This window comes from Heliangelus exortis, chromosome 29 (assembly GCF_036169615.1).
Source record: "Heliangelus exortis chromosome 29, bHelExo1.hap1, whole genome shotgun sequence".
NCBI lineage: Eukaryota > Metazoa > Chordata > Aves > Apodiformes > Trochilidae > Heliangelus > Heliangelus exortis.
In genome coordinates, this window is record NC_092450.1 from 3,350,254 (window position 1) to 3,366,068 (window position 15,815).

The following is a 15,815-nucleotide window of genomic DNA, read 5'->3' on the forward strand; positions in this document are numbered from 1 at the left end:
GTGCCGCTTCCCGGTGCCGCTTCCCTTTCCCTCGGCACCGCTTCCCTTTCCCTCGGCACCGCCCCCGTCCCGTGTCCCTGCACCAGCCCCGGTTTCCTCTCCTTGCGGCGCTGTGAGCGCCGTGACGGGAGCGCTGGGCGCTGCTCCGCTTCCCGGTGCTGAGGGGATTCCTCCCCGCTCCGGAGCTGAGGTCGCGCAAATGCGAAGCGGTTTCTTTCCGTTCGCAGGATTTGCAGCGCTCGCTGTTGGGTTTTATCTCCTTCCTTTGGGGTAGGTCATTCCCTGGCTCCTTTGGGTCGGCACCTCCGGCGTTTTCCACCCCGAAAGCTTCTCGGGTTTTTTCGCTGTTGTGGTTCTGGGGGCCCTTGCTGGGTTTGTGCTGAATGCAGCGTTTGTGAACGCGTTTAGTTTGTCCCTTTGAGGGAGAAAAGTATTGAGAGGTTTTAATTGCAAACGCTCACGGTGAGAACTCCCCAGATTCTGTGAGGTTTCACTGAAGGAAGAGCCTCAAAGCGTTTGATGCTCTCCAGCAATTTATAAAAAAGTCACACAGGAGGCAATATGGTTGCAGCGTCAACAAATTAGGGGAAAAAAAGCTAATTTATGTGTTTATTTATTTTTCTGCAGGCTGTTTTTGTTGTGAAGGGAATGGCCTTATCAGTGAGGGCCATTGGGGAGGTCCAGGATGTGCTTTCAGCCATGCAGAAGAACTTGGAGTGCCCCATCTGGTATGCCAGACAAATTATGTGAGTTCTGGGTTAGTTAATGAGATGATTTTTAAATGTAATTTGGGTTTTGTTTTCCTTCCTTTTCCCTTTTGTAGCTTGGATGTCCTAAGAGAGCCAGTTTCAACAAAATGTGATCACATATTCTGCAGGTAGGTTGGAAAACCAGTGATTGCAATACTTGGCTAATTGGTTCTTTTTCTCCATGTTTCCTTCTTGTGTGTTTTGGTGACCCAATGTGTGGCAATTTTAGGGTGAAAATCCTTTCTGTATAAGAAGTAACTACAGCTTTGGAGAAATGTCAAAGGAAATTGATTAATTAGTGATAACACCAAGCCAAGAGTACAAAGTGGGGCATGTCCAAGCTCAGATTTAAAGAAAATAAATTCCTCCTTTTTGTTATAATCATAACTATTATTTTTTTTTCTAGGTTCTGCATGTTCCAACTCTTTAGCAAAAAGAAAAAAGCTGTGATACGGTGTCCTCTGTGTAAGACAGAAGTTACCAAGAGGTAAATGCATCAAGTGGGCTTGAGGATAGAAGTTGAACTCCAAGGAAAAGTGAATTATTGCCTTAAAAATGTCTTGAGAATATTGAAATAAACCAAAAAAGGGGGTTATTCAGTAAGCTCTCAGCTTCTAAAGGAGCAACTCTTTAGTGGCTGACCTCAATCAGTGTAAAATCTTTTCAAGTGGCTGCAGAATTTTTAGCAAATCTTTGTGCTCTCAAGTATTAATTGTGCTGCTCAAGTATTAATTAACTGTTCAGTCATCACAGTTTCCCTGTGCTAAACCTATGTGAGGAAAAAGATGAAGTTTTCACTTGGTGATAACTTTAATTACACAGAAGGTGGGGTTGAAAGGGACTTCTTGAGGTCATTGAGTCCAACCCCCCAGAGCAGAACTAGAGCAGGTTTTGTGGGGTTTTTTGTGTTTAGCCTAAATTCTAGGAGAACTACTAATAGGGTTGGGGTTTTTTTTGTCTTGAAACAACTCATGAGCTGATGTTATTTCAGAAGTCTGAAAGGAAATTCCATATTTAAGCAACTAGCTGAAGGACTGTTGGAAACTATCCATGCATTTGAGCTTGACACTGGAGTAAAGAGTAAGTTGTGAATGTGAACACCTCCATTTGACTTTTTTGTCATAATTCTTTGCAGGGCATCTCATGTACCATGCAGTACTCAGTATGGGAAGAATTAGTCAAGTTTTTTCTTGGATGTTGAAGCAAAAGTTTCATTAAGTTCCTAAGGTTTTCCTACAGTAACCTCTTAAACAGTCCTGAGGGTTTACAGTGCCTTTGACTCCAAAGAAATTTATTTTCAGTTCCCAAAATATGGTTGATTTTGTATCAAATAATCTTTAATCTATACCTGTGTGGCAAAACAATTAGAGTAATAATCAGATTGATTTCTTTGATAATTGTATTTTAGCTGTGCATTTGCAAGCTGCCCAGGGTTTATGCAAGGGGATTTTATTTATAAATGATGCCTCTTTTCATGCTCAGTGTACAAAAATATTTTTACTTTTCTTTCCTGTTGGCATTTTTAGTTTTAAACAGTCATTGTTTTTCCAAAACATCTGGAGAAGTCAGTGCTGCTGAGTTCCTGTCTAAAGAGAGTTCTGTTGTGCAGAGTAAGGGCTTCAGACACAGGAAAATAAGTGCTAAGGAAAATGGGCAAGAAAATTGCACCCTGGTAATTTTTTCCCCAATTTATTTTTGTGTGGTTTTAGTGTTCTGCTTGGATTGAGTGTTTGAAAGTGAATGGAGGGGGAGGTTTGGGTTTGCTTTAAGATCACTCTGACTTGAACAGCATTCCAGACATCTCAATATTTTACTCTTCTAACCTACTTAAAGAAGGTGTTTGCCTAAAATGAGCTGAATTTAAATGTAATGCTGTCATATTCTGTTAATGCAAATTGAAAGCTTGTTTTAGTGCTTGCTTAATGAGCTGTCTCACTATCAGGAGGCTTTTTAGTTTTTCAGTAGTCAGACCATGAATGTGTCCTGAATTCTTAACACATTCCCCAAGTGAGGGTGATTTGGGTTTGTCCATGGCACGTTGCTTCTTGTCTCACTTTCTTAACACTGAGTAGAATGTTAAGTAAGAGAAAACTGCCCTGAAATGTGTCATAATTGTTCCTATTAACACATCCATTACTGATAACAGAATTACAAATCACCTATATTGGATTTTTGTGCAGAGGATGGCAATTTAAATGCTTAGTTCATATTTATCAGCCCCCTCCTGCTGTAGTTTAAATATTTACTGCTTGGATTTGTTGGTTTTTTTAAAATAGCCTGTTATAAATAACTGTTCCTTTCAATTCTCCTCTCAGCAGGAAGCTAATGTGGATGCACAGGTTACAGATCCCAGGTTCAAAAAGTCCCCCCCAAGAAAAAAAGAACAGAAATGTGACTCTGGAAATGGGATTTATTTAGAGTTTGGTAAGATCTGCTGTAGACCCACAGTAGTTGAGCTTGTGGGTAATGCTTGGCAAGTAATAAAAGGTGATGTAGTTCAGAGTCTTTATAAGAATTAATTTCTCTGTAACACCCAAAATGAGACCAGTTCTTAATAATCTGTGATACCTCTAAATCTTCAGGTGAAAGTGATTCCTCCAGGGAAGTCTTGAGCCAGAAAAGCACCCCAGGCATTGCTGAATGTGCCCAACCTGGCCACGTGGATGTGACAGAACATGAGAGTTCTCCTTCAAGTATTCTTGCTGTAGATCTACTTACAGAGCAGTGTGACAAAAGTGACAAAAGGGGCAATGCCAGTCCCTTAGGGAACAGGGACAGAGAAGAAATGGGAGCAAAACAAACTCAATGCCATAGCAAGAGCAAAGAGTTTGATGTAGAAGAGAGCTCAGAGAGCAGGTTGGAGAAAAGCAAGGAAATGGGTGTTGTTGTACAAAGTGTGGGAGCTGTGGAAGTGGCTGAACCTGAGAGTGATGCTTTCCATGGAAAAGAACTTGCTCTGGGAAAACCTCAGGCAGAGCCACTGAGCTCTGCTGAGCTGGATGAAGCCTCCAGGAAGAGGCTGAAGCGAAGCATTCAGAAAGTCAATGAATGGTTTTCAAAAAGCAATGAGATTCTGTCTTCTGATTCTTCCCAGGATGATTCTGCTGAAGCAGCTGATGTTTCAGGTAGAGGAGATGCAGGCTTCTCAGATAAAGACTCCTGTATTTCAGAAAAAACTGACCCTATGGTAGAGTCCATGGAAATTGCAGTGATTGAAGAAAATAAGAGATGTTCAAAGCAAACAGCAAGTAGTATCAAAGACAAAATATTTGGGAAAACATACAAGAGAGAGAGGAAGTCAAATACCCCAGTTAGCTTTAGAGATATTTTACCTACTACAAAAAAAGAAGATGCAGCCACTCATGTGAAGTGCTTGAATAATTCCAGCAAACACAGAACAAAAAGAGAAAGGAAAATTGCTCATGTCCTGCAGCCTGAGGATTTTATTAAGAGAAAGGATATGGAGCAGGCAGATGGATGCCCTCAAAGTGTTAACAGGTGCCTTGGAGCTGCTGAAAAGGAAATATGTGAAAAAAGTTGTGCTACAAATGAGAGTCACCTCTCTGAGAATAGAGAGGGTAATGCAGGAGCAGAGGTTACGGAGGGGGAAGGAGCCACAGGGAAAAAAGCTACTGAAAAGGTGAGTGGCAAGCACTGTGAGGAGCTGGAGCTGAACAGCTGTGATCAGAAAAACACTAAAAAAAGTTCTGCAGCAAAAAGATGCAGGCATTCTACCAGAACCAGGTGTGCTCTCCAGCTGGTTGTGGATCGGAACTCGGTTTCCCCTGCTGGAACTGAGCCACAGATTGAAAGTTATCCCAGCAGTGAAGAACCAGGGAACTCTCAGGCTGAGCAAAGACAAGTCAGACGCAGCAGGAGGCTTCAGTTACTTTCTGAAGAAATGACAAAAGAAAGAGGAAAACAAGGACTAAATAAAGGAGCAAGAAAGTATGACAGTGATCCTGGAGCCCAAAGGGATGTGTTGGTTCATGCTTCTGAATGCAGTGAACTGTGTGAGCCCCAGGGCAGGCTGAGTTCCAAGCCACTCACTAATCTGACAGGTGGTGATCTGGAAGCAAATGAAATACCAATTAGTGTAAAGAATTCATCTGACACTGCAGAAACTGGAAAAAGTCTCTTCAATCCTGTATCTTCAGGTCAGCATTCAAACTGTAATTCCTTTGCACCTGAGACAGGTTCTCAAGAAGGTGAAACCCTCAACAGTGCTTCCCTCCTACAACCTCCTTCAGTGCCTCTTGAGCAAACTACTTCCCACCCAGCTGAAGGAATGCCTGAGTCATGTAGTACATTTCCCCAGGATAGTACACGTGATACCCAAAAGGTTCCAGGGGGCTTCAGAACTGAAAATATGCCAGTGGCTAAAAATGTTTTGGAACTGACCAAGGAAGCTGAAGATAGTGATGTGGACACACAGTATCTGAGAAATGTTTTCAGGCACTCCAAACGCCAGTCATTCAGCCTTTTTGCTGCTCCCAACAGGGCAGGTCCAGCAGAAGGTGCTGGTCCTGAAGGTGCAAGGACACCATGTGCTGATGAAAGGAAGCATACAAAACATTTCAAACCAGAAGATTTGCAGGAAGAGGTAACAGCTGCTAAAAGGAGGGCTTGTGAGAAGCTTAAGACTTCTGAACCTGCTTGTGTTAGCAATAGTGAACTTGTGCACCCAGGGGAGCAGCAAGAGGATGTTTCAGAGGTTGTAAATCAAGGGAATCTGACCCCAATGAGTACTGCTGGGACTGAAGCCAGAAACAGATCACAAAAAGGAAAGCAGGGAAATGAAAAGACAGTGTCAACTAACATAGAGATGGCAAGTGAGTTGAGACAGAATTCAGTCAGAGCTGGTGGAATGCTAAGTGATCAGAGTAATACAGAAGAGCAGATTTTCAAAAGAACAGATTTAAACACATTTGAAGAAATCTGCTTCAGTTCAGAAAGCAGCCAAGCAGGAAAGACTGAAGTTGTTGACAGCAAAGGACCAATACTGCATTTTCAGTCCAGATCAATGATTGCAACTTGTAAGGAAAGGCCTCCTGAATTCAGCTGTGAAGTAACTGGAAAAAAAAGTAGCAAAAAGGGTCAGCAAGTGGAGGGTGATGAAGAGCAAGCAACCCAAAGTGGTAGCACAGGGATGCCTGAGTGTTTAGTCAGAGAGTCTCTAGAACCTCTTAAAGGGAATAGTGATTCTACACATTTGTCTGAGACCCCTGATGGTTTATTGTGCTCTGATGATGATGATGATATAGAAGAGACCACCAACGTTTCTAGGAGAGAGAGATCTGCTGTGTTTGCAAAAAGTGAGAAAGCCCTGGTGGAAGAATTTCAGAAGAGAAATGTTGGCTCTAAGCCAAGGTCTCGAGGGGTTCGGAGGTCTCGAAGGGTGCAGAAACTGCAATCTTCAGATGAAGAATCAAGTGAGGATGAAGTTCTGCCATGTTTTCAGGCACTAATATTTGGGAAAGCAGCAAGCACACCTTTGCAGAACAATAAAGTGATATCTGTGGTGGAGTCTTCATCAGGTCCCACTGCACTGTCTCACAGTGGAAGTCGTGTTGACAAGAATATGCAGAAAGTGCCTGAAGGTGCCTTGGGCAATGGGTGTGTTTCACCAAGCCAGGAATCAGAGTGTTCTGTCAATTTATTTTCTTCCCAGTCCAATGTGTCTGAAGAATCAGTTGATGGAGCACAAGAGCTGAAGAAACCTTTTATACAGGTTCATGCATCCAAAGAAGTGAGCAATGTGAATGAGAGTAAAGAATCTTTTCAAGGCTGTACTGGGGAGCTGCAGAGATGCAAAACTGACTTAAGAGATGAATGCCAAGAAGACCCAAACATGGGAGACAACTTAGGTACAAACCAGTATTTTTTTATCTCTGCAGCTGTGTTCTTAAATGTCACTGCACCTAGGGTAGGGTTTTGGTGTTTGCAGGGGAACTTTGTTTTTTACTTATGTGGTGCTTGTTCCTATAAAGGAATCCATCAGCCCTAAGCAAGCAAACAAAAGGCCCTCAGTGTTTATTTCCTGAAAATGAAGATCTCCCAGGATCCTTTCTTTGGAGCAAAAATTAACAAACTGGGCACTAGAGGCCAGGCTGAGTCTGTGTGATGGGCATTAATTTTTTAATTAAATGCAAGATCTCTTCATTGCAAAGAGATTTTTACATCAATCAGCAAAATATGATAAAGCCTCCCTAAGCTGTTTCCTCAGAGGAAATGTTTGTGGGAATTGGCTATAGAATTCTGTAATGACCTTATTTTAACTTTTCTATGGCTCTCATGAACATTTAGGATTCTTTCATCACTACTGAAATGCTTTGAGTTGTGTTTATGTCTGATATGGTGTTTTTTGAAATGTTCACTTGAAGTAGAGCTGTGCTTCTAACTTAAGTGTTTTGAAAAACTGTTATTTTATCCTTATAGTTAACAGCTGGATAAAAGATCTGTGTGGTAAGATACAATTAATGTTTGCTGACTGGTTGGTTTTTTTTCTTTAATTAAGATTTTCTTCTACCTTTAAGGTGAAGCATCTGGATATGACAGTGAAACAAGTAATGTAGAAGATTCGTGTGGACCACTCTCTCAGGGTGAAATCCTTACTACCCAGGTGAGTTTTTGCACTAAATTCTAAAAGTAGTTTGCATTCTAGGTTATAAGCAAGTGTGTGAAAGCCATGAAGTCATAAGCTGTCAATTTTTTGTGTTGCTGGATTACTTTTCTGCAAGTCCATAATTAATTAATTCTGGGACTGTTTCTGTTTGTCCAACTTTGCCTGCCATGGTAACATTACATTCTAATGGCAGTAACCTATTTAGTATTGATTAAAGTGCTTAATTGTGGGACAGTTAATGAGTCCCCACACTTGACCATGATGGAAACCTCAGCCTCTTGTATTTGAAAGCTTTGTTGATAAGAATTTATAATGATTTGCTACACTGTGATATTAAGAAACGTGGAGACTTGATGTCTTAGGGTAAAAACTAAATCAAATAATTCCATATTGGAACATTAAAGGTGTAAGGTGCAACAGGCAGTGTTTGGGTTTGGTTTTTTTCTTTTGACACAGCATTTTTGCATTATTTGCTACAGTAGAAGTATCACAGTAACTTTGGAACACCCAGTAAAAACTAATGCAAAGTACATATGTTGTTTCTAATTTTCAAGCATTTGTTAAACATATTAACCTTGCTGTTTAGAGCTGAGTTTGCTGATGTTGGTACAATTATGTGTCCTTTGCAGCAGAAGAATGTTATGCAAAATAACCTTAAAAAACTGCAGCAAGAAATGGCTGTACTTGAGGCAGTGCTAAAGCAGCATGGAAGCCAAGACAAGAAAGATGAAAGTGTTTCAAGGAGTAATTTCTCATTTCCTTCAGAAAACACTGAGCAGAAATCTAGGACAAGGCAAAACAGTGCATTTGTCTTGCCAAATCTCTCTGGAAATGTGACCAGGAGTCCAGATAAATCATCTTCCTCTGGGAGGCTTCTTGAGCCTCAGACTGCAGAACCAACACACAGTTCAGTTGTAACTCAGAATGCTGATAAAAACTCTACTCAAGAATGTGAATTGAGGAGAAATGTCTGTGTTCCTGGCTCTGGTCTGCACAGCACAGCTGGGAAAGAAAATACTGCAAGTCCAGTTGTGAGCAAGAGGAAAGAAATGTCAATTGTGGCATCAGGTCTGAGTCCAAGTGAACGTGTAAGTATGTTTTGGAGGATTTAGAGATTAGATTCCTGGTTACCACCAGAGTCTTCAACATAGAAAGATGTAATAACATAATGGAAATTAATCTTAAAGGAACTGCAGATCAGTAATGCAGTAAAAGTCAAACTTTTTCACTTCTAAAGATATGAAGAATGTTGCCTGTAAGCAGCACTACTAAACTTAGTGAAGTCTGAATTTTAAAAATTTTTTTAAATGACTGATATCTGGGGTAAAAATGTGTTATTCCAAGGTAAGAGGGTTATTTCTAGAAAGCTTTGAGTTTGCTGTTTGGTTATTTCCCTTCATGTTCTCAGATGCTGCTTCTCTGCCTCAATTCTGATCCATACTGAGGATTTCTGTAATTAATCAATTCTGAACTGCTAAAACATTTCTTTCTACAATCTCTTTCCAGGGGGATATGGCTTTTGGTTTATAAACTACTGACAGAGAGTTCTCCTCTACTTTAGCCTGTTGAATGATGCCAAAATTACTTTTAAGGAAATGTACATTCTGTGTGTCAATACAAAGCTTTTACTTTAAAATAACTGTTTTATGGTTGACTCCTGTAAACTGGAGCTGTTTGGTTTTTTTAAATTTGTCTCACTGCCTATGAATTTTCTGAACTTTTCAGTTGATGGTCCAAAGGTTTGCAAGAAAAACTCGGAGCACTTTATCTAATCACATTACTGAAGGAACAACCCATGTCATAATTAAAACAGGTTGGTTTTAATGCAAGCAAATCCCATATTTGCACACCAGATAGGATTTTCACTGTAGGCCAAACAACAGGCAGACAGTTCAGCAATAAATTCAAATAAGTTTAAGTAGAATGTATTTGCTTTTGCTCTGTTGTAATTTTTTGTTTAAACTTGTCAATTTTTCTTACATTTCACAGAAACAGAGTGAGGGTGTGGGGTTTTTTGTTGTGTGATTTGAAGTTAAAATTACTTTTTTTCTACAGCTGTTTGGTTACAATTTTCAGGTGTTTACAGCACATTACCATGAAATAGTTCAGAAGCATCTGAAAAGAAAGCAAGAGAGTTCCTAAAAAAAATTAGATACGTGCATTCTGGAAATACAATCCCTTGGGGGAGATTATAAATGCTGTTTCATTCTAAATTTTTGAAAGAAACTTACCCTTATTAGAAAACTGGAAGTATGTATATGTAGATGTATGTATACCTGATGGGTGTTGCTTGTGAGGGCATGTTCCCACAAGAAAAGCATTAGCATTTCATTGAAACTCTCATTTGCATCCTTAATTAAGGTACTTAAATTAATTTTTGCTCTCTGGTGTAGAACTCGAGAGTCCCATTATTAAATAAATTTGATTATTAAAATTATTAAAAGCTTGAAGGAACTTCTTAGAAACTTCAGGACAAGACTTCTGTTTCAAGTTTGACAAATGGATTCTGAAACAGCATGATCTGGACTTCAGAAAAGCATTGATCAGTAAATTTGCTGTATTGAAGTGTCTCTAGGTTATATTTAAGGTTTCTAACTGAGCACCTGGCTTTTAACCCCTATTTTCTTAAAAAGCAAAGTATTTAGAGCCAAATCTGGGTGTGGTTATGCTGGGCTTGCATTTTGCTTTGGATCTTCTTAGGTACAAATAAGCTGAGCTGTTTTTTTCATTTTTGTTTTGCCCTAATGGCAAAAGAAATGAGGTTTCATTCTTGTTTGTCTTGCAGATGAGGAGCTGGTGTGTGAGAGGACACTGAAATACTTCCTGGGCATTGCAGGAAGAAAGTGGGTAGTGAGTTATCAGTGTAAGTATAACATGTTTTGGAGCTAAATAGTGTCTGCCCTTCTACCACAAATGTAATCTTCCTGTTCCAGTGAAAAAAGAAGAAACTGCAGAACATCAGGTGCCAAGAGATCCTAAGTATTTTAACAGAAATGCCCAACAAACAGCACCATCAAGTTTCTTTCTCTTCTGAATACTTTTTCTGCTTTCAAAAAAACCACATTGACTCAGCCTGCTCTTTTTATTTAGGGGTAATTCAGTCTCTTAAAGAAGGAAGGATACTGGATGAGGTAAGTCTTGTCTTCTTGAGAGCAAAATGTCACAGGGGAAATTGCAACAGAGATGGCTGGGAATGATAAAATATGGGGCAGCTGTTAACATTGTCATACACCCTCACATTGCTTTAAGCTAGGAGAAAAGCCTTCTATTAAACTGTTTTTTTCCTTAAACTGAAAATAGGAAGCTGGTCTTTATACTTCTGTGGCAGGCTAGGCTGTATGGAAGTTTTGGAGAATTTTAAGGATAGTATTAGAAAAATGAGAGTTTTGGGTTATATGTAGGCCTGAAATTATCAAATGCAGTCCTGCATTGGTTATTAGTCTATACACTAAGTGAATGCCTGGAATGAAACAGATGCTGAAGACCTAGAGGTTGTGTGCTAATAATAATTTCCATCAAATTAGACTTTCCTGGTAAGTTAATTGCAGTCTGAGTTGTGAGCTTTCCTGTTCTGCAACCTGACAGCTTCTTCCTGTTTGGTGTAGAGCTCTGATCAGGGAAGTGTTCTCAGTCTTCTGACTTCTGATTGATTGTTTATATTATTTTCCAGGAGAAATTTGAAGTGAGAGGAGATGTAATCAATGGGAGAAACCACCAAGGTCCTAAGAAGTCTAGAGAGGCTCAGACTGAAAAGGTACAGATGCACCAGGGATGAAAATCCTGTTCTGCTGTGTCTGTTTCAGATATTTGGCCATGCCAGCTGAATATCTGGAGCTTCTTCCAATTTCTCTGCTTTTCTGTATATACAGAATTGTACAAATAAAGCATTTTTGGAGATGAGGGGTGATGTCTGCCAGCAGCAGAGCAGATCTGCCTAAGTGACTCACTATGCTTAGAGTGAATGTTATCTTTTTACAATGTCAGTACAGGATAGGACAGGGTTTGGGGGGTTTTGATGATACTCTTGTGGATTATAAAGAGTTTCAGATGTACTTTGTGAAACTGACAGCTTGATAACCAGTCCTAGAAGTGCAGTGAAAGCAATATATTAAGTATTGTCTTTTAAAGTTATCCTGTGTACTCTGTTAACTTGTTCCTTGCCTCTTAGATCTTTAAAGACTTTGAGATCTGTTGCTATGGACCCTTCACTGATATGACTACAGGTGTGTCATTTTAGTAGGATTTGATTAACTCTTATCATAAAAAATGTTTGGAGTGGGATTGAGTGCATTCATCAGAGTTCTGCTTCTGACTTCTTGGATACTCTTATCTCTTACTCTGAAACTTTCAGAATACTCACATGAGGTGTAGTGTAGCTAAAGAACTTTGTCCTGTTATTTCCAGGTAGGATGGAAACACTTCTCTTCTCTTTCAGTGTCCTCAGAGAACTCTTCTGGCACTATTGCTGCATTTCAAAACAAGCCTTGTGTCTGGTTTCTCTGATTCTTTAGCAATGAATGAAAAGTATTAATATGCTGTCTGGTAATTGCTATTGCATGCTTGCACTTGAGCTTTTTTTTTTTTTTTTCTGTCTTAGTAAATAGTTCTTAAGTGTTGAGGGTTTTACAGCAGTTGACACATCCTCAGGGGAGTCTCTCTCAAGCAGCAGATGATAAAAGTGAAAAAGACAACTAAGTCTGGTTTATATACAAAGAAAAATCTTGGCAGAATGGCTTCTTTTTGTTAGTTAAAAGTTGAATAAAATATAGTAAATGCCTTTAAAGTTTAAGCTAGAATTTTTCTACTTAAAATACTTGTTACTTTCTTTCCCTTTTTCTGGCTTATTCAGCAAGTACTTTGATTTGGCCAATATAACTTTAGTTCTGAGTGGGTGAAATAACCTCACATGTCTTGACATTTACAATAATTACTACAGAGGCTGCAGTGCTTTCACCTGCTGCAGTGATCATCAGTTATGGCTCATATTTGAGAGACTTATTTATCTTCTTCACTACTATCAATTCAAGAAATTGGTAGAAATTAAATACTTCTGTTAATGAGAGATAATTACAGTTCTAACTTCAGATTTTTATTTTTAATTCCATGTCTTATGTCCTTCTGATAAGAGGAAATAAATTGTTAGTGAGTAAGTTTGGGGAATATGTCATGTTTTGCTTTTTTTTGTTAGTTCTGCCTAAAGGGTGAAGGAAGAGAAGTGAGTTGACCCTCAGCAGGCTAGAAAGTGAAAGGCCTTGCCCTCTCTGAAGGCTTACATGTCTTTAAAATTATAATAATTGTCTTGGAACAAACATAAAGACTTGGGGAATAATAATTTCAATGTGAGATAAAATATTGAAGTAAGAGACTTTATCTGATTCCTTCAGAACATCTTGAGTGGATGGTGGAGCTTTGTGGTGCCTCTGTAGTGAAACAGCTTCATCTGTTCCCACACAAAATGGTGAGTGTTCATGTTGCACTTCAGATGGGGAAAGATTCTTATGTAATGAACAACCTGTTGGAGGATTCTGTGCTCTTCAGGGGTTTGTCACATGCAGGTGATGATGCCAAACTGCACAGCAGCAGTTCTTGTGCTCTGAATTCTTGCCACTCAACCTTCCTGCAGGCCTGGAGGGGGAAACCAATCAGTGAACTCCACGTAGAGCTGAGCTCTTGAAATCAGCACTGAGCCTCACTTTCCAGTTCAAAAAGTCTTCGGTGCCTTCACTTTGTCACAGCAGGGAAATGGCAGAAAAATCTTGGAACAAATGTCTCTCTCCTTCTACTTCCACTTCTTAAAGTTCCTTCTGAAGCCATGCACTGAAGCAGAGTTAACTCAGTGTTGTTTTTTTGGGGTGAGAGTGATTTAATGGCACACAGATAATATTTTTATTTTCTTATCTTGAAATACTAGAATTCTACAGCTGTTGTGGTTGTACAGCCAGATGCTTGGATGGAAAACATGGATTATAGAGGTAAAAGAACACAGTCATAGACTGTTTTATGGTACATCCTGAGTGTCTTCATCACCTCAGTCTTTTTAATAGTTAAATATCAGAGAACTCTGTAGAGGCATCAAAATAAAACCCTCCTGTATCTGCATATGGAGGTGTGTGTTGGAAGGACAAGGAATATTATCTCAAGAATTGGCAGTAGTTTTAAAAGGTGCTCTGGCAGGGAAATGCTGCACTTGGCTCAGTTGTCATCAGCTTTATAAAACCTTTTTTGACTGAAGATAATTTGTAAAAAGTGGCAAAGCATGGCCTTTCAGGACTTGTAAGATCTAGGAGAAAGCCTCAGGTGGGACAAGATTCTTCTGGTCTGAAATAATGTCTAGCCACAATGTATTAATTGATAAAGCTTTGCCATTTTTTTGTCTTTTTATCAAAATGCTCTAGTGGAACCATGAGACTTTAAAGATGCAAGTGTTCCAGACTAACTTAATTTTAAAGCAGACAGTGGTAATTACAGGATGAATGGGAGTTAGTTGAGCTACAGTGAAGTTCAACAAAAAAATGGAGCAGGAAAATGAGGTAAAAGCAACAGCTGTTTCCATGGCACTGCAAAAATGAGAATATAAAGAAAAAGATCCTGAAATGGTGAAGAACAGTCTGGGAACACTTCAGTAATTTTCTGTTGCTTCTCTAAATGAGATTGATTGCCTGTCACATACTCAGTATTCCTGAGCAGACAGGAACCAAAGCTCTGTTACTGAGGTCCTAACTTAAGAGATAACAAAGACTGCACTCTGCTTTTAGTATTTTTTTCTGTGCTGTTCAAAACTTCCTGCCTGACCAGATGCCAAATAGCTGTTCTTTTTGTAGCAGCAGTATCACCTGCACTGCTAAAAAGAGCAGTGGTACCAAATCACAGATGTTAGACTCCTCTTTTTCATCAAGGCCTTTAAAATGTCAAAAATGTCAAAAATAAAGTAACCAGATTAATCTGAAGGAGATTTGTAAACTCACCTTAAGCTTGTGTCAACTGTTTTGTCATTTGTGTCTTTGTCTCACAGCAATTCAGCTGAAGAACAACGTTGTCATGGTGACTCGAGAGTGGGTATTGGACAGTGTTGCTTCCTATGAGTGCCAGGAGATCAGAGCTTACCTTGTGTCCTGAGGATGCTCTGCAGTTCTTTTCCCATTGCTCAGAAACTCTCATCAGTGCTGGCAGCTTGGTAATTATTTTAAGGACTGAGAATTTTTAAGTCGCTAACGCAGAGATTATGTGTGTGTGGTGTTCTTGTTCAAAGTAAAACAACTAAATTTTTCTTAATGATAAAGCTACTTAAATATTGCCATAAAAAGATGGAATTACCCACTGTTCTTTAAAGGATACAATTTCTAATTTCAAAATAGTCCTTTAATGTAAAACAAATTTTGAAAATTAGAAAAGGTACAACACTGCTTCCTCAGGGAAATTATGATGTGTTATTTATGATTTCAGCCAGTTCCTGGACATTTTGGAGACAGTAATTTAAGAGTAACTTTGGGCTCAGGGCTTGAATGAAAACATACATAACCTCCAAATACACCTAGTAAGGTGTATATCAATACAATGGAGATTATTTTGTGATTATTAATACATCAGCCTGCTTAATCTTAAGACATGGATTACAGTTGTGTTGAGAACTACACAAACAATTCTCCTGTTGTATATAAAATGCCAGCTTGCCCTAGCCAGAAAAATAATCTACAAGTATAGCCCTTGAAAAGCCACCACTTGATTCCTTAAGGTAAAATAATTCTTAAAACCACAAAACTCTATCAGTGTTGTGTCAGTCTTATCTCTGAGAAGTGTATGTGGCACCCATGAAGAGATAATAAAAAGATGCACTTTAGTATCCCAGTGACCTGTAAGAATCAGCTTCTGAGAGTCCCTACCTGCAAATTGAGACTGCAAAGAGAATAAATTGCTTTCTATGGAAGAAAATCTATTGCTTGTTTCTGTTGCCAAAGCAATTCAGCTTCAGAAATAATTTTGTACTTTCAGAGTAGAAGAACTGTTTTCACAAAGTTGCTTTAAAAAAAATAAATTGTAGCTAAATTCAGAATTCTTTTTTGCTCAGATGCTGCTAGGTTGTCTTGCAAAGAAATAGTATGTTTACAAATATTGCAGTGCTGAAAGGAAATAAAATTACCTTTGAGTATTTTATTTAACTGTTTAGTTGCTCTTATGTGAATCAATCACAATTAAAGCACATACAAAAGAGTATCTGGTGTCCAGCCTCCCGGAGGGGGAGGAGTGGAGAGTTACTGGAGGAGGTAAAAAATGTAAATTATAATTACAATGAAATTTCCATCAAGCTAAGAAGCAAATGTGTTATCAGGTGTCTTGCAGTTGCCAAGTGGAGGCAAATGTAGCCCAACAAGGGATTGCTACTGGTAATGTAAGTGATGGAAGCATTTGCTCAGTTGACTTATATTACTGTGTGCCTCTATTTC

At 39.2% G+C, this 15,815-nt stretch overlaps 1 protein-coding gene across 2 annotated transcripts; it reads left to right on the forward strand.

Moving 5' to 3' along the window:
- Positions 1-44: 44 nt before the first annotated feature.
- BRCA1 (BRCA1 DNA repair associated) lies at positions 45-15,219 on the forward strand. 2 transcript variants are annotated; one of them, XM_071728334.1, is made up of 18 exons: positions 45-270; positions 628-728; positions 824-877; positions 1,156-1,236; positions 1,741-1,829; positions 2,276-2,421; positions 3,065-3,173; positions 3,332-6,616; positions 7,286-7,371; positions 8,004-8,462; positions 9,100-9,187; positions 10,160-10,237; positions 10,465-10,505; positions 11,045-11,128; positions 11,543-11,597; positions 12,759-12,832; positions 13,286-13,346; positions 14,387-15,219. In XM_071728334.1, the coding sequence occupies exons 2-18, from the start codon at positions 649-651 to the stop codon at positions 14,488-14,490; spliced, it is 4,974 nt and encodes a 1,657-aa protein (XP_071584435.1). In that variant the 5' UTR covers positions 45-270; positions 628-648; the 3' UTR covers positions 14,491-15,219. The 2 variants fall into 2 exon arrangements, with proteins under 2 accessions (XP_071584435.1, XP_071584436.1); XM_071728335.1 differs by having other exon boundaries at positions 3,068-3,173.
- The last annotated feature ends 596 nt before the right edge of the window (positions 15,220-15,815 follow it).